Raw genomic sequence first — 25,434 nt, 5'->3', positions numbered from 1 at the left:
TTATCCTTCCCCCTGGCTGGGAAGGAGCTAATGAGCCCTGTTTTGTCTCCAAGAAGATGTGTAGTACACACGCATTGTTGACAGCATTGTCTAATTTATCACCAAGTCATAGCTCTGTTGTACATCTAGCGTGGGGGCTTCTGTGTTCAGTCTGTGTCTGCAAGTCTGTGGATTTGGGAGTGAATCATCAAAGAGCCGTGCTAGTGAAATGTGGTTAGGCAGAATCAGCCAGTCAGACTGAGCTGACACTGCTGAGGCAGTACCAGGGCTGATGTGGGAGGATGCCCAGTGCCACCGTGCTCCCCACAGGCCCTGCATCAGAGAGTCCTTCCAACTCCATGGGCAAAGTTCTGGGACCTGGAGCCACTGGGATTCCCTTTCAGATCCCGCTCTATGACTGTTCGCTGCTCTGCCAGCCGTGATTGTGCTGAGCGAGAGTCATTGGAAATGGACGGCTCCGTGTGAGTGAGTCAGTCGTGAACCTTCCCTGGGCTTTGATATTTCCTTTCCAGTGGAGAAGGCAGGGGAGAGCGAGAGTTCCAGGCAAGACACATTCAGGCAGTTTCCCTTTTTAACTACAGACCAAACTGCATTAGCCCAGAGCAGACAAAGATTTACGGAACACAGTTGTGTTTCTCTACCCCTTCTTTAATAGGCCCATAACACTAACCCCGCAGAAGGGGCCTCGTTTCTCAGTGTCATTTCTCTGACTGGAATGCATACGGCTGGCAGCTTTAGAGCTTTATTGTAGCTGAGAGTTGCTTACAAATAAGTCTTGAATGAAATGCCCTGCGAGAGGTGGCTGTGGAGAGATGCTTTGCAATGAAATAAGGAGAAATAGGTCTCCCAAAGTGCTGCCACAAAGGTGGGTCGGGTTCTCGCAGCCCAGCACTCTCCTGTCGAAGTGGGTGGGATCTCATGGCTGTCAGGATTAGTGTCTCCTGCCCAGCAAGGTGATCAGATCAGTCTGTGACGTTGTCATGCAGCTCTGGCGACGGTTTCTTTTTCTGAACCTGATCCCGACGTCCATTTTCAGGGCAATTATATTTTATCTAGCAGTAACCCCAGTGCTAATTCAGGAAAAAAGACCTCCCGCACCCCCTGCCCATACTCTGTGAGGTGTAGGGAGCGAGTGGCTTGGCTCTAAGCTAATAAATTGATCAGGTAATTCCATTTTGCAGAGCTTCAGTGGGCCCTGTACGAAGAAAGAGTGTGAGTGGCATTTGTGTATGCTTTCCGATTAGAGGGATGTAATTTAAATGGGGGAATGGTTCATGTTAGTAATAGCCTCCGTTTGGGGGGAGTGGATGTGCCAGCCCCTAATGAGTGGTTCTAATAAGATGCCAGTGGCTAAGGAAGGAGAGCAGTGTGTGTGCAATTTGACAAAGCAGCAAACAGCTTTTGTGCTTCGTTATATCTATCTCTATGGATAGATATACGCCCTGTCCGTGAAAATGTCAAACCCCCTTAATGTAGCTGAGTGCCACGTGCCGATCCAGTGACACTACTAACTGTCTCCTCCTTGTTACAGTGCGGCGTGTCGCACCTCGATTCTCGATCCCTCCGAGCAACCACGAGGTGATGCCTGGGGGGAGCGTGAACCTCACATGTGTGGCCGTGGGTGCACCAATGCCCTACGTGAAGTGGATGGCTGGTGTGGAGGAACTGACCAAAGAAGATGAGATGCCTGTTGGCAGGAATGTCCTGGAGTTGAACAACATTGTGCAGTCCGCCAACTACACCTGCGTGGCCATCTCCTCTCTCGGCATGATCGAAGCCACGGCCCAGATCACTGTCAAAGGTAAAACACAGCACAGCCCCCCCACCCCTTCGTGAGCAAGCTCTGCTGCTTCTCAGTGGGGTCTGGACCTGAAGGGCCCTTCCATGGGCTCCTGTTGGGTGCACTCTGTGCACTGCAGGCCATAGCAGCCTCATGGCCCTGCTGTCGCGGGAAGGAAGTTCACAGCCCACGACCTGATTTTCCCATTTGTTTTCCAGCTTCGATTTGACTCTTCACGCCAGCAGCCTGTCTCCTCCCCCTGTGCGTGGAGCCCACGCCGCCCTTGGCAAGGGAGAGCGTGGGAGGCTGCTTGCCTGTGGGCAGGCTCTGATGTGCCAAGAGGCATCACTGGGGCTACAGGGTCTGTTTCTCCTGAGGAATTCTGACCCAAGTCTCCAGCCAGCGAGTCCTGGCTCAGCCCCTGGCAGGTTGCAGCTGCACCTTAGCGCAGGTACCCTGAGGCCCCGTGACCCAACCCCCCTCCTTGTCAAGAGACCCATTTTAAACAGGGATAAACCCGGTCCTATGCCCTTGGGCTGTGTGCATAGGGACTTAATGGTGAGCTCCCTGTCCCCACCCACGACATGGAGGGTCTTAAATGGACTCTTTCAACTGCCTGCTATACCCTCAGCCTCCACCCCTCTCTCTGCCTCCCTCCTCCCATCCTGCACTGTCTCTAAGGTGTGGTTCCTGCTGTGACACTGACAGGCATTTTGTTTACTTGGCCCCAGCATGGGCTTCACATCACTATCGATTCCTGTGGATGCAGAGCCCTATGTCTGCGTTTGGCCTGAGATTCTGGCTCTGCATCTCCAGCTAGTGCTCAGGCAGGCCCAGAACAGCCCAGCCCTCCTCCCCCAGCAGGCAGGCTGTAACTCTCATTTCCACAGGCACATCGTTCTTTTAAATCGGTCTGTCCTCACAAGCCCCTACTGTCTCACGGTCCCCTTTTAGCACCAAGGCCTTGCTCAGACAGTGCCCCAGAATTGAGACTTGGTCCCCTTTGACCTGGGAGTTCGACACAAATTCTTCTTCTCCAGATATTGTTTGCAAAAGCCTTTTAACCCTCAGTTTGTACTTGCATTACCCGTCACTCGGTTCCTGTCCCATCCCTGGGTTTGACCGTTTCTCCCTGCCTATACAATGTCCACCGCTGAGAGTCAGATGGAAAACGAGAGCACAGAGGGGGTGGGAGGCACAGCCCCACAGCACTGACTGCTCTTTGTATTAACTCCTTAGTCCCTGTCCGCTCTCCCCACATCTGGGTGGTAGAAGGTGACACCTGCAGTTTAACACAGGGCTGTATCTGGAACAGAAACTCAAGCCCTCACATGCACTCTGAAGGGGCCTAAGGCTTTCTGCTCAGTTCTCATTAGGAGCAAAGATCTTTAAGCCCCTTCCACTCTGTTTCTCCACCCCCCTCTTGGGCTGTGAGTTCTAGGCGCCACAGTGTCATTGCATCAGGTGCCTGCAGAAGAGCAGGTCTGTCATTGGGCAGAGGAGAAGACACACATGGTCAGTGCTGGTGAAAAGCCGTTATAAATTAGCAAGTTACGTGGTTCCATACAGCGTGTCCTAAACGTCAGTGCTCTCAAACACTGGCCTGCATGCTAATGCATTAACTAGATTTGCTCTTGGGGCCATCTAAAGTATATATCACGTGTCCCGTCTCTGCCTCTGGAAATCAGTACTCACCTGTCCCCCTGGAGGAATGCTTTACCCTCTCAAAATACTCCCATGTTCTGTGACTCGTTGCGAGAGAGCCTGTCCCTGCTACCAGCATGCCCAGGATCGAGTCAGCATCAACAGTGATTTAACGTTACGTTGCAGTAGCACCCTAAGGCCACAGTCAGACTCCAGTTCCCAGGGTGCTCAGTGGTGTACAAACCCAAACAGACATGGTTCTGTCCTGAAGAGCAGACATTATTCGGCTGTACATTCCAGGAGGGCTTTCTGTAGTGTGTGAGAGCAAAGCCTGATCAAACATCCAGATGTCTGACTTAGAACTGGATTGCTTTTCTTCAAATCAAGGTAGTTGGGCACTCACTTCTGGGACAGAGTGTCAATTCCTTTTAGCTCAGACTTGGGCATTACTGCAGCACGAATAACCAGTTACCTGGGCCAGTACATAGGAGACTTCATTACTGGACACTTTAATTCACTTATTAGCTTGATGCTCTGCAGATTTCCCTCACTTTGTTCTTCTGGTAAAATGGCAAATCTGGACATTTTTTGCTGCGGCAACTGCAGACCTCATTAACCTTTGCCAGAGGATGTTGTGAAGGCCAAGACTATAACAGGGTTCAAAAAAGAACCAGATAAATTCATGGAGGATAGGTCCATCGATGGCTGTTAGCCAGGATGGGCAGGGTTGGTGTCCCTAGGCTCTGTTTGCCAGAAGCTGGGAATGGGTGATGGGATGGATCATTTGAGGATTCCCTGTTCTGTTCATTCCCTCTGGGGCACCTGGTATTGGCCAATGTCAGAAGGCAGAATACTGGGCTAGATGGACCTTTGTCTGACCCAGTTTGGCCATTTTTATGTAAACACTTCAGCGATCTCAGTGTCAGAATTCCTGTGGACCGATATATTGTCTGGTTACGGTTTGACACGCCACCCTGTGAAATAATGGTAATTTCTCTGGCTGCATCCTGTCTGCATGCCCTGTAATACTTACAGGGCATTCTTAGCCTCAGCGCATCTAACTGCACTTGCCATGAGCTCCCCGCAGCCTAGGATGTTGTCTCTGTGGAGCTAGTGGCGTGGCCCCAGATAGTGTGTGGTGCTCAGGCTGTTTCTCTGTGTCCCTTTGTGAAGCTTGCTCCCGGAGGTGTAGCCTAGCCCAGGTGAGCACCTTTCAACTACCAGCTCAACACCCCGACAACAAGCATCCCTGTTAAATTACCTTTCTTTAGCCTGCTGCTGGCAAGTGCTTCAAGCACGTCTAATAATATGATTGCTCTGTTTATCCTTCCATTAAGAACCACTTCGTGCCATATATGATGATATAAAAATGCATGTTCCAGAGTATGAAATGATTTCTGCCTTTTAAAGAAGAATGTTAATGGGAGGTGGCAGCTCCATTTTTATCCCTCTGCACATTGCAGGAGTTAAGCTGACTGAATTATTTAAAATGCTTCTCTATCCTTCCAATCCCAGCGCTGCCGAAGCCACCGACAGAGCCACTGGTGACTGAGACAACAGCCACCAGCGTGACCCTCACCTGGGACTCTGGCAACTCAGACCCCATCTCTTACTATGTCATCCAGTACAAGCCCAAGTCCTGGGAGGGCCAGTTCCAGGAGGTGGACGGCGTAGCGACCACCCGCTATAGCATTGGTGGCCTCAGCCCCTTCTCGGAGTATGAGTTCCGCATCATTGCCGTCAATAATATCGGAAGGGGGCCTCCTAGCGAACTCGTGGAGGCACGGACCGGAGAGCAGGCTCCTTCCAGCCCACCCCTGAAGGTCCAGGCACGGATGCTGAGTGCCAGCACCATGCTTGTTCAGTGGGAGCAGCCAGAGGAGCCCAACGGACAGATCCGAGGATACCGGGTTTACTACACTACGGACCCGCATCTGCCTCTGAGCATGTGGCAGAAACACAACACAGACGACAGTCACCTCACCACTGTGGGCAGCCTGATCACAGGGACCACCTACAGCATCCGTGTCTTGGCCTTCACCTCCGTGGGAGATGGGCCTCCCTCAGACATCATCCAGGTCAAAACTCAGCAGGGGGGTATGTGTGAAACCTTTTTTCTTAGTGCTGTCATCCTGCTCCCGGTGCTGCGTGTCCCTTTCCCTCTGCCCCCTGCATGCTGCTGTGCAGGGCACCTTCTGTTTACTGGGCTTCCGAGCCAGGCTGGGTGCTTTACCGGTCACATGCCAGAGTGACAGCTTGGTGCCAGAGACAGCAACTTCACACCGTTAGTGCGTGTTGGGGGGAATCTGTGTCAATTTCAGCAAAAATAACCATAACGACTTGTGTTGGACTCTGGCGGGAGCCCGCGGAGGCTGAGTAACTCACCCCTGCAGCAGTGCCGGGCTTTCTCTGGAAGGGGTATGACTCTGTGTGCAATGGAAGAGGCATAGGCTGCTGATTGAATCCGTGACTAGAAACGAGCAATTCCTGAGTAGGCTCTGGTGGGTCTGTGCTGGAGCTGGACGAAGTGGTTCCCAGCTCAGATAGAGAAACCCACTCGAGCTCTGATAGAGCTAGTGCGCTAAAAATAGCCGTGCAGCTGCAGTGGCAAGAGGCCCGGGAGGGGCTGGCCACCTGAGCCTATACCTGGGTGGACGGGATCGTACTGGGGTTGCCAGCCCCTCCCGCTGCAGCGGCTACACGACTATTTTTAGTGTGCTAGCCCGGTGAGAGCTCAAGCAGGTAGGACTGTCTGCTCAAGTTGGATTTTACAGCTCCACCGGCCTGGCCTCAAGGACTTGTCGCCTGGCCTGAAGCTGGGGAGTAGGAAGAGAGGGCCAAGGTTAAATACAGAAGATCCTTTCCAGGACCAGGTTCAGCCTATGGTAGCAGAGTTTCTGCCACCCTTCGTAGCACCCAGGCCATCGCTAACTGTATTTTATTGGTCCCCAGTTCCAGCCCAGCCAGCTGATTTCCAGGCAGAGGCAGAGTCTGATACCCGGATCCTGCTGACGTGGCTCCCGGCCTCACAGGAACGCATTACAAAATACGAGCTGCTGTACTGGGAAGGAGAGGATGGGAGTCAGGTGAGGAGTCTACCTTGGCCTCAGCCAGTGACCAATAAGGTCAGAGTATCATGATCCCGCAGCTGGGAAAAGGCCACCACAACCTTAGCTGCAGTATCTGGGGCTGCAGCATCGCAGGACGGCAACAGAGGTGTTTTCTCCCTAAATCAGTGGGCTCTTGGGTCTTTAGCCTATGGTGGTGTGAAACCTAATCTCCACCTGTCTTTCAACTACACTGCTGCTCCAACCCGTGAGTTGATTCCCATCGAGTTAGTCTGGGGCCTGTGATCGGAAGCTCTAGTCCCTCGAGAAAGCGCAGTGCAATGATCTCTGGGTTTCAGCAAGGCATTCCTAGTGCTGGGCTGGCAGGGGACGTGTGCAGGGTAATGAAAGTAAAGCTTGACTACAAAATGTGGCTGCACAGCTCCACAACCAGAACTGCTTTGGAGGCCTGGCGGCCTTGGGAGCTGGATCTTCAGGAATGGCCACACAGCCCAGGAGAAGGATGTGGGGAGAGTCCCTCCAGAATCCATGTTGGGTGCCTGGAACAATCAAGATCAACCCAAAGCAGCCATCTCAGATTTATCCCTGGTGCCGTGCAGCATCGTAGCGATTATACAGACGCAAAGCCCTAGTGTCCCATTGCTGTGGGGTGCATGGTCCAATTCCCTGTACGTTGGTGCCAGAAACAATACCAGTCACTTTGCAGGTTGAACTCCACTGAACAACAGTGAGTTCCTATAAGCAAGCCACTCGCCCTTCCTGCAGGACAGGTGTTGATAGAGCGCTCCAGGGGGCCTGTCTTCCGCATGGGCATCTGCAGGCTTGCTACAAACACGAACGAGTCCACGAGGTGGGGCTTTCTCCCCACGTCGCAGCTGGGCAGGGACTCCCCAGGACTCAGTGCAAGTCTGAGACAGGGCAAGGAACAGACCCCAGCTGCTCTGTGGCTCAGGTGCATATTTAATGACTAGGTCATGCTTGCCCCCAAACCTGGCGCAGGGAATTAGCGGTGTCTGTTACAGCCATGCTGCGTGGGCAGCATTGTAGAGCTAAGCTGCTCCACTGTGGAGTCGCGGCCGATGAATTCAAGACGCTCAGTAACCCGAGACACCGGAGGAGTGTCTATTGCGAGTGTGTTGGGCAGCAGGGGGAACGCTGTGTCTGGGCTCCATGGCTCAGGAGCTCAGGGCAGTTCTGGGAGCGTGGTCACTGGCTCCCCTGGCCTTGGGAGCTGATCCCCGGGGAGAAATGTTTATCTGCTCTTCTCTAACTGTGTAAAATAACTGGCGTCTCCCATCTGTTCTCCAGCACAAGGTGGACTTTGACCCAAGCTCGTCGTACGCAGTGGAAGGTCTCAAGCCTGACACGCTGTACAAGTTCCAGCTGGGAGCCCGTTCGGAGCTGGGGCTGGGGGTGTACACCCCAGTCATAGAAGCCAGAACTGCCCAATCCAGTAAGTGTCCACAGGGCTGTTGGTGAGGACAGAGCAAAGGCAGCCTGGCGTCCCCCTAGGCACGGGGAACATCAGGCCTCAGTGCTCCTGCCCTTGTATTGTCAGACCAGCCACTGACAAATAGCGACCCGGTGTGTGGTTAGGGAAAGCCAGCCTGCGCTCCCGTCTCGGCCTGATTGGCAGAAGGTGATATGGTAAGTCCTGTCTGTATTGTTCAGCCATGCCGTCCTTTCCCGCAGGTAGATTCACAGAGACACTGAGGAGGGAGGAACGTGGGCTGGCAAAGTGCCTGGGAGAGGCTGCTGGGCAGGGAAATGTGTCTCTGTGAGTTTGCTTACATGCCGTCATGCCATTCAGATGGGCAGGCCAGGCTCAGATTGCTAGACTCCGGCAGCTTGAGAGCGCCTGTCTCCCAGGCCATGGGACACTCTCATTCCTCCCCCTCCCCTTCCCAACCACCTCCCCAGCTGCCTGTCTGCTGAGGGTGCCAGTCGCAGGACTGCACTGGACACATTTGCAAGGCGGGGCTCCCCTGTGCTGACTGGCGGCTGAGGAACGTGGTGCTGTGTGTGAGTGAATGAGGCTGCTGCTTCAGGAACTGCAGGCATGAGGGAAACAACCACAAGCAGCAGGGAAGTTAATAAAGAGGCCAGATTCTGAGGTGACCCTGGCGATACCACTTTCATCCACTCTCTGCCCCATGCGATCGCAGAGCAGAGTTCCCTTGGCTGTGATTGGCAGCTCAAAGTGCTGCTCGTAAGCAGATTAGGGCTATCAAAGGGCTCTCTCGATAAGCTCGTTTTCACTAACCAGTTCTGGGTTTGCTATCATGCAAAGAGCATTAAAAGGGGCGGAAGGAGCGTCTGTCTAGGATTTGGTGACCGTGTGGGGTGAGCAGTTGGTGAAGGCAGCCGGCTTTCTCTGCAGGGAGAGCGTCCGCTGTTCCTGCTGTGCTGGCTAGGCTGAGGTGGCCCTCAGAGCAGGAGGGCAGCAGCGCCACTCATGATTACAATGACCTTCCCTTCAAGGAAAAGGCTGAGCCCTGTTTTTCCCTTCCCCCCATTAGCATATCAAGCACTAGGGTCCCAGCAGCCCAGTTAAACTAGTGCTTTGGCTAATGGAATCTCAGTGCCTGTGCAATAGGTTGGACATAAAATATAGAAAGAGTCTCCGCTCAAGCCGTTATAAATATTTGAGCGCTGGAGAACATGCTCTGAATATAGGGATTTGTCATTTTATTTTTTTTTGCTGGTTTTGATGCCACTTTGTCATTGATAGACAAAGGGTTGGGCACCTCTTCCACCACTCAAATAACAAAGCCAGACAGGCAACGGATGCAGGCACCAAGTGCTGTGTCGATGGGATTTAGCTAACCAGGAGCAAGGCATTCTGTCCCCACACAGTCCATTCGTCAAGAGCACGCCAAGTGTAGACAAGCCCTGAGGAGCCCTGCCATAGTCAGACTAGGAGAAGCCACTCCTTGGAGATAGCCCTACCTGCTCACTGGGCTCCTAACCTACTCTGCACACACTGTCTCCTCACCAGCACTTCCAAAGTCACCCTGTTAGAGACTTGGCTTTCTCAGCAAAGACCACAGCAGTAACATAACAAAGTTACCCAGTTCGGGTGTCCACCCCACACAAAGGGTGCTGACAAATTGGAAAGGGCTCAGAAAAAAGCCCCAAGGGCTGCTGATGCCTAGAAATGTAAGGGTGTAGTGGGCTCTCTGTCACCTGGAGTCTTTAAGGCAGCCTTGGACTTCCGTCGAAGAGGCCTGCTTTAGCTCAGCCTGAAGTTATGGGCTTGGTGCTGGAATCACTGGGTGAAATGCTCCGGCCTGCTGTGCAGGTCAGATAGGTTCCCTCTGACCTTAGGATGGGTATCGTTCGTCCACACTTCAAGGGGTTGTCCCCTGTGCCATCCCATCTGGGTGCCCTGGAAAAGGCGTTTAGATCACAGAGAGTGGCAAGCAGCAGCAGTCAGACTTGCACGATCCGAAGAGCCTGTTTCAGGTGATATTCCTGGCACTGACAAGCAAGAGGCATGCCCTTAATGAGACCGTTCTGGGTTGTTAGCTGAGCTTTGCCCTGCCGGAACCAAGTTGTTCTGGCATTCATTGATAGACCAGGGGCTGGGGCCAGGGGTCGCCTTCCGCAGCTGCGCTGTCTGCGCAGGAAGCAGAGGAGGGTGCGCTGCCTCTTCACTTAGCCTCCAGCAGCACAGAGAGGGCCCTCAGCTCCTGAGGGGTCTGGGCAAAGAGGCTCCCGTTCCTAAGGGCTTGGCTGAGTTGAGTTTTCCTTGGACACCTCATTCTGCTGAGGGTCCCAGAGGCGCAGCAATCAATGCAGGAGTCCGCAGCAGCACCATACAAGGTGCGTAATTTAGCAGAGGAACCCCTGAGCTGTGCCTGGCAGGGGCACCGGGGCGGAGGGCAGGGGTGAGGGGGATGTTGGATGCTGAAGCGGGACCTGTTCTGGAAATATTCTGTGTGCCGCTGAATAGTAACGAGTCGCCTGCCAACCTGAGGCTGCCCAGGCAGGGGACACACAGTGTCTGCAGAAGCAGGGGTGCGGCCCACGCTATGCTTGGTGAGAAGCTAGTTAGGAAACAAGTTTAAATTCACCTGCTGGGGTTCTGCAAAGGGATCTGGAAGTGAAAAGGGGCTGATGGTCCCCCAAGTAGGTGTGGGAGGTGGAAGGAGTAAGGACCCTCAGATCTCCTATCCCGCAGGTCCCTCCCCAATTCAAATGCTGCTCTCCCTCGAGATTTGCCAGGGTGCTCGAGGCAGATTTTCCCCTGGTAAGGAGCCTCTGAGCTGGGTAGGGGTGCAGGCCCGCTCATGCCCAAAGCCGGGCAGCAGTACACACTCTCCTGGCCCTCGGCCTGCTGTGACGTGGAGACAGCAGCATGTCTGCCGGGGGGGGGGGGGGGATGTGTGTGCGTGCGCGTGCGTGCGCGTGCGTGCGCGCGCGTGCGTGTGTGTGCGTGTGTGTGTGCGCGTGCGTGTGCGTGCGTGTGTGCGCGTGTGCGTGTGTGTGTGCGTGCGTGTGCGTGTGCATGTGCACGTGTGTGCGCGTGTGTGTGCATGCGCGTGCGTGTGTGCGTGTGCGCGTGCGTGTGCGTGCGTGTGTGCGCGTGTGTGTGCGTGTGTGTGTGCGCGTGTGTGCACGTGCGTGTGTGCGCGTGCGTGTGCGCGTGTGTGTGCGTGTGTGTGTGCGTGTGTGTGCGCGTGTGTGTGCGCGTGTGTGTGTGTGTGCGTGTGTGCGCGCGTGTGTGTGCGTGTGTGCGCGCGTGTGTGTGCGCGTGCGCGCGTGCGCGTGCGTGTGCGTGCGTGCGTGTGCGTGCGCACGCTGGCCCTGCTGCCTGCCCGGGGCGGGGGATGGACATTTCCATGCCGGGGGTGGTTTAAGTTGACCCTGCTTATGTTACTGCCTTTTATTTTATTTCCCTTAAGGGTTAAGCGACTGCTTGTGTGTTTTGTGCATTGTCTGTGTGACTCTTACCCAGCCAACAGGCAGGATGGAAAGGGCCAGCCAGACGCCTACCTGTGCTGCCCTGCGGAGAGGGCCCTTATGACAGCAGCTCCTCGCATTAGGTCCCGGGAGACGCGGTGCAGAGCAAATGGCCGAGCAAACGCTGGCCTGCCTGCTTGGCCTTTGCAGCTGGTAGTGGAAGGGAAGGGCTTCCCGGAGTCTCATGGCTCCTCACTTCACAGGCGCCTCCTCTGAGGTGTCCCCCAAGACTCCATTCTCTCCAGTCCGCCTTCTCTGTCCTCCCTCTGGCTGTTGTCTGGGCTGCTGATGCTCAGGTGTGTGTGCTGTATCTGTGCCTTTGCTCTCTCCCTGCCCGTTTCCTCCGTTCCTGAGCACTACAGAGGGGGCCTGTCCTCACCGCAGGCTGCGGGTAACCGGTCAGCACCTCCTGCAGGTCGTTGTCCTTTGCTAATTCCCCTCCTGCCCCATATTCTCTTCCTTCCTCATTCCCAGCAGGGCCAGGAGTGGTGGGCTGGGTAGCATCTGTGTATTGGTCACCTTCATAACAGCCCACCCACCATCTTCTGTCCCCAGCCCAGAGCTATGGTTCCTGCTGGCGTGGCTCAGAACTTGGTGTTAGAGGCAGATGATTTTCACGTCTGCTTTGAAGCGAAACTTTGCCTGCCCCGTCCCCCCCTAGGCTGGGGCTGGGGCTGGGGCTGGGGCTGGGGCTGGGGCTGGGGCTGGGGCGGAGTCTGAAGCCCATTGACAGGTAATGAACAAGCTGGACCCATTTCCAGACGTCCCTTCTCACATGCACAAGCACAGCCACCTTCCCTGCCAGCCTCGAAAGCGCCGCAGGCTCCCGCCCCATTCCAGGATACAGTGCCCAGTTCCCTCTCGGGATCTTGCTCTAGCCAGTCTTCCAAGTGTCTTCTCTCTGTTCTCCTGCTGCACCTGCCCTCAGCTAGCCCCAGGCTCCTCTCTGCCCTTCACGCCATCTCCCCGCGTCTGGTGCAGGAGCCGTCTCCTCTATCGCTCCAGCCTGCTGGGATTTTGCCGCCTCTTCAGCTCTGTTTGTTTCACATCTCAGCTGAAAACATTTCTCTTCTCCCTGGCCCCATGTCTCTCTCCCCCTCCCCACGCTGTCACTGCATTAGACCCCAGACAGCTGGGGAGGCAGTCTGGTGTTGCAGCACTGCCTGCCAGATGTTCAGATACAGATTGCCCCCAGCGACTTCTCAGATTACCTGTAAAGGAGGAGTGGGAGAGTCTGCAAAGCTCTCGGCTGCATTTCTTTGCTGCTACGCAGCGCTCCGTTGGCTGGGTAAGAGTTCCCTCTACATTTTGTTTTTCCTTCCGCTCATTTCCCTTCATCTCCCCGCTATCCCTAGCCCCTTCCGCCCCACCCCAAGAAGTCGAGTGCGTAAGCACCAGCTCCACTACCGTCCGGGTAAGCTGGGTGCCACCGCCTGCTCAGAGCCGCCACGGGGTCATCACGCAGTACTCCGTTGCGTACCAGGCGGCGGGCGCAGGGGGCAGCGCCAAGCACGTACTGGATGGAATTGGACGGGAACGCTCCAGCTGGGAGATCAAGGGCCTGGAGAAATGGACAGAATACAAGGTGTGGGTGCGGGCCCACACAGATGTGGGGCCTGGACCGGAGAGCTCCCCGGTGCATGTGCGCACTGATGAGGACGGTAGGTGTTACTGAGCTCTCCTTTAGCCACTTCCCTGCAGGTATCCAGGACCGCTCCTTGCTGTTCTGCCAGGCGCTGCTCAGTCTGTTGCCAGTGCCCGGAACGTGCTCGCTGCCGGTCGGCCATAGCGGGGACAGGTGGCTGCATTCTCTTGGGGAGTGGTTCCTTCTCTCACACCACGCTCCAGCCTTGCAGCCTCTGCCACGTGCCCCTCTCCTGCTGCTGGTCTCTTCGCTGGCCTTTGTGTGCCTTGCGTGGGGAGCTCACGGCAGGCACCAAGTGACTGGAGAGGCAGAGTCCTGGATGCCAGTGGTGAGCTGGTCCATTGCACTTCCCCCATTTGATCCCCACCACGCAACCCTGGGCCTGCTGGGAGAATGAGGCAGCCACTTGCCTGCACTCAGAGCACAGCTCCCCTGCTCTGGCCTTCCAGGCTTGTGTGAGAGCAAAGCTCCCCTGTAATGGAAACACTGTAGGGCGGGTTCCCCAGGGAAAGGCTGTAGGGTGCCACCCCCTCCAGGCAAAGGCTGTGGGGTGGGTCCCCCCGGCAGCGGCTGTTCCCTCCTGCATTGTCGGATCAGGATTTAAAGTTAGCTTGTTGGCTAGAAATGCAGAAAATCAGAGAGAGGAAACAAAGTCCATTTGAAGCTCGTGGTTATTGTTGGAAAGCTGCTCCCAGGCAGGCCACAGCTTACATAAATCTGTTCTTCCTCTCCAGCGCCAGAATATCCCATGTCCAGAATGCATTCCTGGCTGGGACGGCCTTAAACAGAAATTGCGTTGCATTAGCAAGTCTGTCAGTTATGTCACCAGGGCTTAAGCCATTCCCTTTGAAAGTGCTGGTGCTCGGAGTGAGGGGAGGAACTGCCGTGGTTGATGCTGACCTCAGAGGCTGTGCGTGGCAGCGGGAGGGAAGCAGCAGAGAGGCGAGCGGAGGAGTATCTCTGCATTGCCCAGCCAGCTTCACAAATTGAGACCAGACATTTTGCAGTTTCACTAAATGTGCTGCCACTGTCCCTTGTGCCTCTTCGGCTGTGGGATGTGGTGTATGGAAATGTTCACGGACTGTTTGCCCGGCTCTACGAATACGTCTGTGTGTACTGCTGCCTGTATCGTTTGCTTCAGTTCTCATCCAGCCGAGTCACAGCCCAAGGGAAGCTGCTACCCTAGAAATGTCACAACAAGCTCTCCTAGTTAGTTTTAGGGCACCGTGGTTGGACATCCCAGTTCAGCTGTCAGAAATGATTTCAGATTTCTCCAACATGCTGATGCTCAGGAGATGTCCCCAAGGAAGGAATGTGAAATACAGAACTCTGAGTGAGATGAGAACAAATTGAACTTTCCCTCTCTGATCTCAGACCCATCTCTTGCTCACATCACTGGTACAGGCAGTGCAGCAGACACCCCAAATTGGGGAACCCACCTGGTCCCCCAGGACCGGATTCCTAGCAAACACTGTCCTCCCACCCCAAGATCTGTTCCTGACGCTGCCAGGGCTGATGATCTGTTACCCAACAAGCTCAGCTCAGGAGCATCTTGCTTTTCGCCCCAGTTCCCAGCTGAGAGGCGTGGGCGGGCGGGGTTCGGCTCATTCGCCCAGGGAAGGAAGCTGTAAGGCTCACCCAAGGTCACTGAGTGGGTTGGATGACAACACAGGGTGCACCAGGCTTGTGGTAACCACTTGACCACAGCCCCCTCCACTCTGTCACCTTTGCTGGCCTAGCAGTGCTGAAATACTCACTCCTTCCCTTCTCCAATTTGTGTAATTATCTACAATTAAGAGAGACATCTGGGGAAAAGAATGAATTGCCCTGAGGCTTCAAAGTCGTGCTTTCGTGCTTGGTAGCTGTTTCTTCCCATCTAGTTGGTTGGAATAGCAACATTCATTATTTCTGCATGTCAGCTATCCATCCCTAATTACCTAATTGGGATGATTTCTTGCTGTGCTGGGAGTTGAGGCATATGGGCCTTTTACAGGCCCTGGATCCTTCTGGGGAAGGAAGAGTGGGTGGGGGCCCCTCAGCAGTGGGACAAAGGACTTGAGCTGTGTCCTGCAACTTGCTCCTCAGTGCTCGCATGGCAGTGACACCCTCCGAAGGGAATGTGACTCTGCTCCCAGCTGGTTCAGACCAAGGGAGCTTTCCAAGAGCAAGGGAGAGGTGGCTTTTTCAGCACTGACATTGTTCACTCAGCACGGGACCAAAAAGGCAGAAGGACGTCATGTTTCCAAAGGGTGGACAGGGTGTAAATATATCTTTAAATGTGCCTCACCTGGCAAGGAAATTAATATTTTCAGGGCACCATACATTTTCACTTTATTCTCCAAAAGCATTCAGCGAGCCAGGCATGAAGTGCCGGCCCCTCTCTCTGGCTGGGCTCTCTCTGCTGTTTTTCCTCTTCCCATTAACCTTTTGTTGTCATTCTGGCAGTGCTGTGCAGGATCTGGGCGGTGATGGGGCATGTGGGGACGTGTGTCAGTTTCAGGGCCCATCTTACATCTGCCTAGAGCTGTGTGTCTGTATTTGAGTGGGGCGTCTGCCCTGGGGAGAGTAAACAGCAGACTGCAGGTGGCATCCTGGAGCCCTAGGCAAGGTGTACTCCTGTAGCTCACAGCCCGAGCCATTCCCACTGGGCCACCAGGCGGGATCTGGGTGAAGGGACTGTAGCTGTGCAGGGAGGTGTGTGTGGCCATGGGTGTGGGAGGAGGCAGGGGAACGAACGCTCCGTGGTGGTGGGAATCGTGGGACCTGGGCCATTAACGCTGCCTGTCCCATGTGTGTTCCAGTGCCCGGCGCCCCACCACGAAAAGTGGAGGTGGAGTCTGTGAATTCGACAGCCATCCGGGTCAGCTGGAAACTGCCGCTCTCCAACAAGCAGCACGGACAGATCCGGGGATACCAGGTCACTTACGTGAAGCTGGAGAACGATGAACCGCAAGGGCAGCCTGTTATCAAAGATGTCATGTTAGCAGAGGCCCAGGTACAGCATGGGGCTGGTGGGCGTGGGACAGTCACGATTGCTGTGTCACACAGACGGTGTCTTGAGTAAAGCTCTGCACAAACGCCTCCCGTTTGCAGTGACACTGAGATCCAGGGACAGATGTACACTGCGATGTGCAGGACACGGGATGCAGCCAGAGGCCACTAAGTCACTGGCTAGACCCAGGGACAGACAAAGCTGATTCCCAGAGGAGACGTGTGGCTTGCCCCTTTGAAACTGGTGTTTACAGAGCTCATGAGCTGGTGACACAGTTAATGAGATGATGATTGCACTGTCCTGTGGATTCTGGGTGAGAGGGGAGAGCTCAACTGGCAGGGATTTATTTCCTTATAGCTCCATCCCTGCCTGTGAGAGGGACGTGGGGAGCTGGCACGTAGTGGCTGCATCTTGCCAAGCAGGGAGTAATCCTTCAGAGAGGTTTAAATAAGTCTTTCCTGTCTGCTTCCTTTTGCATTGCCAGTGTTCAGCAAGGGGCAGAGCCACTTTAAGGTACAGCTCCCTAGGCAGGACTTTCTTCATATTTGCCCATCATCAAACCCAGCCCCGCCTATTGGCACATTGCACTGAGAGCCATGAAATTCCCCATTGCCAGGCTCTGCCCAGAGGACTCCAGCCAGCCATGCCCATTTACAGCTCTGCTTTTGTAAGGTGAGACTCAACCTCGATTTACCTTTTGAAACACAAAGGTAAACAGAGCAGGCAGGTCTGAGAGGGCTGGGCAGGAGTGAAGAGGTGAGACGGAGCTTGGGAATGGATTTCCCTCCCTGCGTTCACACTCACTCCATGCTTTGGGCTGCCAGCAGGCTCTATGGTCTGCCTCGACTCCTGCAGTGTATCCCATGTGCGGGCCCTCACCCTGGGCAGTCTAGACTTCCAGCACAAGAAAAAGCAATGGCTGCTCTCTGGGAGTAACTTTCCTGGGGCCAGGGAAGTCTTCAGAGCCTCGCTTGAGTCATAGCCGCAGATAGAATAAAATTCCTCTGGAGGAGAACTCCGAGCCCGACACAGGATGGACTTGGGCCATTCTCTGCAAAGAGAATTGTACAAATCCGCTGCTGCAAGTGACAAGTGGCCAATTCAGACCTGGCCTGCTTGAATCATACCCAATATAAACACTGGAGAGCTGCAGCCATTAATTGATCCATCTCCTGGTCCATCTCCTAAATGCAGCTATGAATCATTTACACATTTCTCAGCAGGGAGCACAGTGCTCAGAGCAGGGTTTTTCCCCATTCAGATTCTGAAGGATTAAACCCAGTAGCAGTGTGGAAAAGGACAATGTAAAGGAGAGGAAATGGTCTGAGAGCTCACTGAAGGGCTGGATGGAGCACATCGCTGGGGTTTCACATGCTTCTTTATTTGAATACGTAAAAAAGCTGCCTAATGGCCTTTTCTTTTCCCACAAAAGCGTCATCTTTCTGCTGTAGCTTGAACGGTTTATCGCCTTCCTGTTTAGTTTGGGGCTCATGGGTTAATCCCAGTTTTAGGTCAAAGCGAGCAGTCGCCTTCAGAACCTTTCCTCTTCAGCCAGTCAGTCCTGTTTTCCTTTCTTCCTCATTTCCTAGACAATGGGGAGTTTTAGAGAGAGCAGTTCTGGTCTCTGGAGCCCCCTGCTAGCTCACTGCAATGAGGGTAGATTCCAAGGCTATAGAAACTTTCCAATGAGTATCCAACTCCTGTCAAAGGTTCCCTAAGCTCCCTTTTGCAGGGATGTGTTCGTGTCCCTATAGGAGGGGTAAGCCCTGCTGTGTGTGTATCTGAGACCATGTTGGTATTTCACAGCACCTGAGCAGCTGTTCCATAGCCAAAGATGTACAAAGGGGTTGGCATCCTCATTAATTAACTGTCATCTTGTCTTGCTGAAAGACTTATCCATCCTAGGCCTTGGATACACTGGGACAGTGTTGGTTTGTCCCAGATTTTTGGGTTTGTTTGTTTTTTCACACACAAGTTGTGGTCAAGCAAGCAAGTTGCTTGGGGTTTTTTGGTCCTGTGGAGAGCTTGTCAGTCTTTGGCATTATGTGGAAAGTTCATTGCTAGCTGTGGATTCTCCCAGGTACTTCTCCGAGCTACAGATCATGCCAGTCCCCTCCATTTCAGGGAAGTCCCATGGAGTGAAATTAGAAGGGAAGCTAATGGCAAGCTGGTAATTGTCAGGAGGAGTATTGCTCTCCAGGAACCAAGTGGCTGCAGAAATGAGCTGATAACCTTGCAAGGAGAGGTCTTCCGTGAGTGATTAGGAGAGAGCTTTCCCAGCACAGCGTGAGGTGCCAGCAAGGAGGAGTTACTGAGTTACTGCAGAAATGTTAGGCTCTTCTAGGTGGACAGGACAGGGATGAAGCCTTTGCTAAGCAGAGGCCGCCCACTCAAACTTGAGCATGTGGAGTTTGGGGAAAGTAACGTTTTTGTAAGTGCAATCAAAACGATTCACTGAGACTCCTATTATGAAGGCCAAGACTCAAAGGCAGTTGGAATCCATCACATTGGTGCTGTTCAGCACCCATAAAAGATTTATTCCCGAGCACAAGAAGAGAATTAAACTGATTGCATATCTGGGGTCAGAGAGGAAATTTTCTTCCAGGCATGTGGGCAGGGCCCTTCCTGGATGATCTGCTGATTGTGAGTGGGAATAGCCTACCCAATCGAGGTCCTGCAGTGGTATAAGTCATTTCTGCTAAAGCTGACTCCGAATTGGTCCCTGTGTGAAGCAGAGAAACAGAGAGAGAGTAACTGGAGACAAAAGGCAGAATAAAGGGGGATGGAGATGTTAGTTGTTCAGATAATAGAGAGCCACAGTGATCCAGAACCATTTGAGCTGGGCAGGAAGCCAGCAGTGAGGCAGCAATCTTGGTGCCAGAGAGTGTTTGTTTTCCTTTGCCAGCCGCCTTCGTAGGGACTGTAATTGGCTGTTCGAAAGGTCCTGTGGTGAAGTCGAGTCCTCTCTTCTGCCATGGCTATGCTGTGACTGATTTTCCCATCCAAGTTCTTTATATTTAAGTAAACGTTTAGTCTGTGCCTTCACATCCGGCTGACAGACAGCAGGGCAGCGTCCGCGTCTGGCCATGGGGAAGACCTTGAAGACAGCAATAGGTGCTGCGGTATTGCAGACTTTGGCCTGAGCACAACGACATGGTGGGGCTGCATCTCCCATATGGGCTCTGCTGGTGGTGCAGGAGATAAAGCCAAGGCTGGATGCTGGCTGGCTTCTAGTTTGTGTGGGGCTGCTCTCATCCCCCGTTCTGTTCTTGTGAATGGAGGCTCCCTGTCTCTGGGCTGGCTTTGGGAGAACCCACGAGAGCATGGAAGGAGAGCAAGTGACTTGAAGCAGAACCGTTCCTTTCACTTGTGCTGGGTCTGTGGCTCCTGAGTCTTCGTGGGTTCCACGCACAGTGTGAGAGTGTGTGATCCTTCCCCCATGGAGTTCGGAGTCCTGTGGCTGCCGGAGATCGGCGACTCTAGCTTCCAGAGCAAATGGGGAGCCCCACCTACATTCATGGGGTACCCTGCCCCCAGACAGCATGTTACGTGCTCCGTGAGCAGTAACCCCATTCTTCTCTTCCTCCTGGCAATCCTGGACTTGTGGGTGTCTCCAGGAGAGAGGAGCAGGATCCGTGACCCTTCCTCACCTCCCCAGTTGCCAGTAACCGACCCGTTATGCTGCAAATCCACATAGTGAGCCAAGGTGGGACCAAGCAGATCACTCCCAGAAGGTGACTGGACAGCAGCTTGTTGTTTTGTCCTCTGCCCCCATCTGTGGGCTCAGATTCAGCACAGAGAGAGGGAGCAGCTGTGAACATACATGCCCTAGATTCCAATGCCAGGTAAGTGACCAGTGATTTTGGAACATCTGGTATGGAGGACGTAAGCTGCCAGTCCAGGGGACTGGGTGGACATTCAGATCAGATTTCAGAGTAACAGCCGTGTTAGTCTGTATTCACAAAAAGAAAAGGAGTACTTGTGGCACCTTAGAGACTAACCAATTTATTTGAGCATAAGCTTTCGTGAGCTACAGCTCACTTCATCGGATGCATACTGTGGAAACTGCAGAAGACATTATATACACAGAGACCATGAAACAATACCTCCTCCCACCCCACTCTCCTGCTGGTAATAGCTTATCTAAAGTGATCACTCTCCTTACAATGTGTATGATAATCAAGTTGGGCCATTTCCAGCACAAATCCAGGTTTTCTCACCCTCCGCCCCCCCCCCCCCCCCAAACTCACTCTGCTGCTGGTAATAGCCCATCCAAAGTGACTACTCTCTTTACAATGTGTATTACCAGCAGGAGAGTGAGTTTGTGTGTGTGGTTTTTGGAAAAAAAGGGGGGAGGGTGAGAAAACCTGGATTTGTGCTGGAAATGGCCCACCTTGGTTTTTATACACATTGTAAGGAGAGTGGTCACTTTGGATAAGCTATTACGAGCAGGAGAGTGAGTTTGTGTGTGTGGTTTTTGGAAAAAAAGGGAGGGGGGTGAGAAAACCTGGATTTGTGCTGGAAATGGCCCATCTTGATTATCATACACATTGTAAGGAGAGTGATCACTTTAGATAAGCTATTACCAGCAGGAGAGTGGGGTGGGAGGAGGTATTGTTTCATGGTCTCTGTGTATATAATGTCTTCTGCAGTTTCCACAGTATGCATCCGATGAAGTGAGCTGTAGCTCACGAAAGCTTATGCTCAAATAAATTGGTTAGTCTCTAAGGTGCCACAAGTACTCCTTTTCTTTATTCAGATCAGACTGAGCTCTGATCCCTGCTCCTTACAGACATGCAGCAGAAAACCTGTGGAAGATGGGGAGCTGGGTGTCTTGGAAAGTGACGCTTCCCCCAGACAGCTTTCCGTGGGACTCGCGCTCAGCTCTGGAAAAGTCATGTGTCCTTGTGGGCCTGTATGGTCGGCTGCTGTGTTTCCTTTGGTGCTCGCCCAGCCGTGGAGATGGGCCATCTCTGTCACTGGGGCGCTTCCAATGTCTCTGGCCCTCCGCTCTCCGTGAGCCCTCGCCAGACATGCTCCTCTGGCAGCTTTGGAAGCAATGCATTAACCTCCCCTTGTGTTGACCCTCTGCTAATCGAGGAGGGCTTCCCCAGAGAGCTTCTGGCTCTGGGATCCAGCTGGCCACACTGGGAGTGAAGAGAACTGGCTGTATGGCAGAGCGTTCTGGCTGCTGCTTCAACTGCTCCGTTCTGTGCTTCAGCCATGGAGCACGTACAGTCCCAAAGGAGATGTTCATGGTGAGCCTGAGCGGGGGTGGCACAAACAGCCCTGCTCTGTCCATCTGTCCGGCATTCACAGACCGTCTCATGTCCTGCCAAGCGTCTGAAAAATAGCAGCGGAGTGAAAACAAGTTCTCTCTGAGTAGCGTGCCTGGGAAATTAGCAAGCCCCATTTCCCTGCGCCCTCCTCTCCGGCCACCCTGCACAAGCATCAACAAGAAGGCTTGTACCGAGCCCCTCCTGCTGTGCCCGGAGGGTGATTTGCAGAGAACTCTGGAGCAGGAGGTAATGCGACGAGGTAGACCACTGAGGCCTCTCTTCAGCTCGAATTCTGAGCAAGCGCTGCACGTAACAGAGATCTCACTGTCACCACTGCATTCAGCGGACAAAGAGGGTCAAGAATCTGCCTTGCACAGGCAAGCTAGTTGAGAAGGGCCCTAAATCCGTGCTTTTGCCAGAGCCATGGTCAGGGGAGGCATCCGTTTCCTTGGAGAGGGACATAACTGCGGCGCACGGTGCTGAAGTGCAAAATGAAATGTCGTAAAAGCATTGCAGCGGCCATAAATACAGGCTGTTAGCTTTAGCACTTCTCTGTGCCATCTTGCCTCCTGCACGCAGCACCGTCTGAATGCCATTTATCAAGGCTTCTGCGTTCTCAAGATCAATTTGTCTTACTCAGCACCCTTAAACACTTATGAGGTAATTGAGCTGGTTTAGGAGGGAAATGTTTTTATCTGCAGGTGATATTTTCGTAATGAAACTGAATTTATAACTGAGTCTGTGGCCAGGCATGGCATCTCAAATATGTTCCGACAGGATCTAGCCCCACTGTCATCTGAAAGAAAATTACAATATGCAGAAGATGTAAATTTAAATGGCTCCATCATTTTAAAAATTCATCCTCAAATCTCTCCTGCATACAGCTATTGCACGTACATTGTTGGCTTATTACACCCCCCTCCGTGTGGTGTGAGGAGGTTAGTGGGGGCACCGGCCTTCAGAACCTGCATTTCCTCCATTGTCCAGCACACAGGCGTGGGGTTGGCGGCTCAGTGGTGCTGCTGCAGGTGTTCTCATTCGGAGTCTGGACAAACACTCAGGCAGTATTTGGGACAGTGCTTTAATCAAGCGTCATAAAATGCGTGTTCTCCCCTCCTGCCAGAGGCGCAGCGCTTGGAGCAGGAATGGATTCCTGAAAGGACAAGCTGCCGGTCCTTTGATCCTTTCCCTAGCAAGCTGTCAGCCAATGGAGTGACCTCCAAAGGCTGTTCACCTGCGCACAGCACACTTCACCCAGCTTAGGATGGTTAGTACAGGTAGAACTTGAGCCAGGCAGAATGTAATTACTCGAGTTGGACTGAAGACAGAACACTGGCGATAACACCCAGACCTTATGAAAGAGGATCTTTAATGATGGCATTTGGTCAGGACCTTGGTTTTATATGACATCTCTGGGGATGACCTGACCTCTTCCTTGAAAGAGACTTTTAAGATGGTTTACGGGCACAATTTTAGTTGCCATATAATGCCATTCTGTAGGTGCAATGTAATAGAAATTCAGAAGAGCAGTTTAGCCCATAGCTGGTTCCCACTGAATTTAGAGATTAAAACAGTAAAACGTTGAAGACGTGCCATGCATTTTAATACTCTGCGAGTTTACAAGAGCTCCCGTCATTCAGACATGGCCCGGTCTGTGAGAGCACCTCGTGGTTCTGCTAACATTAGCTCTTCTAGAGCCTCTGCGGCTCTCCAGGCCCTTTGCAAACATGCATGGGGCTTTGGGGTGTGAACACTACCTGTCACTGAGGGCTGGGAGTGCGGCAAAGAGCGGGGAAGTGACTTTCCCAGGGCCTCACCACAAATCAGCAGCAGAGCTAAGAGCAGAACTCTGATTCCTGACTCTAGTTCCTGTGCGTTAACCACTAGACAATGCTTCCTCTGGGCAGACGCCATAGCTCACGTAACTTAATGCACTGCCTTAGCCAAAGGAACCTTGCCATGATCTCGGTGGCCATTCCCTCTGTGTGCAGCCTACAAGAACCTAGCTGCCAGCATGTACAGTGGTAGCCTAGCCCTGCGTGAGGTTTAGTGACCGAGATGCCATTGGATGCCTTGCAAGCTCGAGTCCGTTTGTAGCAGTTATCAGAAATCTGTGTGCTGCCTCCCTAGGATGGCAGAGAAGCACTCTCTCCAGGAAACGTTTTGTAGCCTTGCCTGCGGGGAGCTCTTCTTCCTGCCACATGTGCTTTTACCACTTGCCATTCTTTTGTTACACAGTAGGGGCGTTGATAACGTCAGGATTTCTCATCTAAATGTTCAGCAGGTTTGATGCTCTTGTTTCCAGGCTTGCTCAGCCTGCGATTTTGTATGAGCTGGGGGCCTCCTTTGTATTGTGTGTACGTGAGGTGGGGCTCGCAGCTCAGCTTTGTATGGGCCCGCCCCAGAGTGCCTCAACAACATCAGAACGGCCAGACTGGGTCAGACCAATGGTCCAGCTAGCCCAGTCCCCTGTCTACCGACAGCAGCCAGTGCCAGGTGCCCCAGAGGGAACGAACAGAACAGGGCATCGCCCAGTGATCCATCCCCTGTCGCCCATTCCCAGCTCCTGGCAAACAGAGGCTAGGGACACCATCCCTGCCCATCCTGGCTAACAGCCATCGATGGACCTACCCTCCATGAATTTCTCTAGTTCTTTTTTGAACCCCGTTATAGTCGTGGCCTTCACAACATCCTCTGGCAAAGAGTTCCACAGACTGACTGTGTGTTGTGTGGAGAAATACTTCCTCTTGTTTTAAACCTGATGCCCATTAATTTCATTGGGTGACCCCTAGTCCTTGTGCTATATGGAGGAGTAAATAACATTTCCTTATTCATTTTCTCCCCACCAGTCAAGATTTTTATAGCTCTCCATCGTATCCCCCCTTAGTCGTTCCTTTTCCAAGCTGAACAGTCCCTATCTTATTAATCTCTCCTCATACGGAAGCTGTTCCAGACCTCTCCTTATTTTTGTTGCCCTTTTCTGAACATTTTCCAATTCCAACAGATCTTTTTTGAGATGTGGTGACCACATCTGCACGCAGTATTCAAGGTGTGGGCGAACCACGGATTTATATAGAAGCAATATAATTTTTTTTGTCTTATTATCTCTCCCTTTCTTAATGATTCCCAACATTCTGTTCGCTTTTTTGATGGCCACTGCGCACTGAGCAGATGTTTACAAAGAACTGTTCACAATGACTCCAAGATCTTTCTTGAGTGGTAAACAGCTAATTTAGATCCCATCAGTTTGTATGCATAGTTGGGATTATGTTTTCCAGTGTGCATTACTTTGCATTTATCAACATTGAATTTCATCAGCCATTTTGTTGTCCAGTAGTTTAGTGAGAACTCTTTGTAACTCTTCGCAATCTGCTTTGGACTTAACTATCTTGAGTAATTTTGTATCGTCTGCAAGTTTTGCCACCTCATTGTTCACCCCCTTCTCCAGATCTGCCTTCTTGCAGATGATGTAGTATCAAAAGCCTTTTGAACGTTGCATCAGCACTTCCTCTACAATGAACCCCTCCATTATTTACTGTGTTAATAGCACTGGTTTCCAATGAGAGACAATGGCTGGAAAGTCACCATATACAACACTCTGGAGCAGAGAGCAAATCTGAGATTGGCTTCTGGGCCAAAAATCTCTCTTAGTTCCCTGGGTGGTGGCAATAGGGGAAGCCCTAGTGAAGATAGCTCTCTAGGCAGCCATCATTGTCCAGAGCAGATCTAGGTGACCCAGGGAGTGTAACATTCAGACCTTGTCTGTGCCAGTGCTCCCCTGATTGCTAGCACCGGTGGAGCTAGCAGAAAAGGCAAGCTGTAGGCAAGGCTGAAGAGAGGGAGGGACCCAGAGACCCTGTCTGCAGAGTTAGCAAGTGGTCACCTCTCCATCTTTGTGAGAGGGAAGCTGCTTGGCCCTGCTTTGTCTGTGTTTTCTCAGCGCCGCTGCACAGGCTGGCTGCATGTCGGGGATTGCACTGTATCCCATGTCTGGCCTTGGGTACAGCCTGCGCTGAGTGATCCTCTTGTGTGTACGTGTTATAACCCCACACCCTGTCCTG

At 52.9% G+C, this 25,434-nt stretch overlaps 1 protein-coding gene across 1 annotated transcript in view; it reads left to right on the top strand.

Annotated features, from left to right (window-relative positions):
- Positions 1-25,434, top strand: part of PTPRF (protein tyrosine phosphatase receptor type F) — a 358,571-nt gene that overhangs the window by 269,328 nt on the left and 63,809 nt on the right. The window contains exons 8-13 of the mRNA XM_077823717.1: positions 1,532-1,801; positions 4,940-5,521; positions 6,377-6,510; positions 7,801-7,945; positions 12,813-13,118; positions 15,904-16,097. Of these exons, the coding sequence (XP_077679843.1) occupies positions 1,532-1,801; positions 4,940-5,521; positions 6,377-6,510; positions 7,801-7,945; positions 12,813-13,118; positions 15,904-16,097 (1,631 nt within the window). The remainder of the gene's footprint in view (positions 1-1,531; positions 1,802-4,939; positions 5,522-6,376; positions 6,511-7,800; positions 7,946-12,812; positions 13,119-15,903; positions 16,098-25,434) is intronic.

Source organism: Eretmochelys imbricata, chromosome 8 (genome assembly GCF_965152235.1).
Source record: "Eretmochelys imbricata isolate rEreImb1 chromosome 8, rEreImb1.hap1, whole genome shotgun sequence".
Lineage (NCBI taxonomy): Eukaryota > Metazoa > Chordata > Testudines > Cheloniidae > Eretmochelys > Eretmochelys imbricata.
The sequence above is the reverse complement of the archived record's forward strand: the minus strand, read 5'-3'. Positions and strand labels throughout refer to the sequence as shown.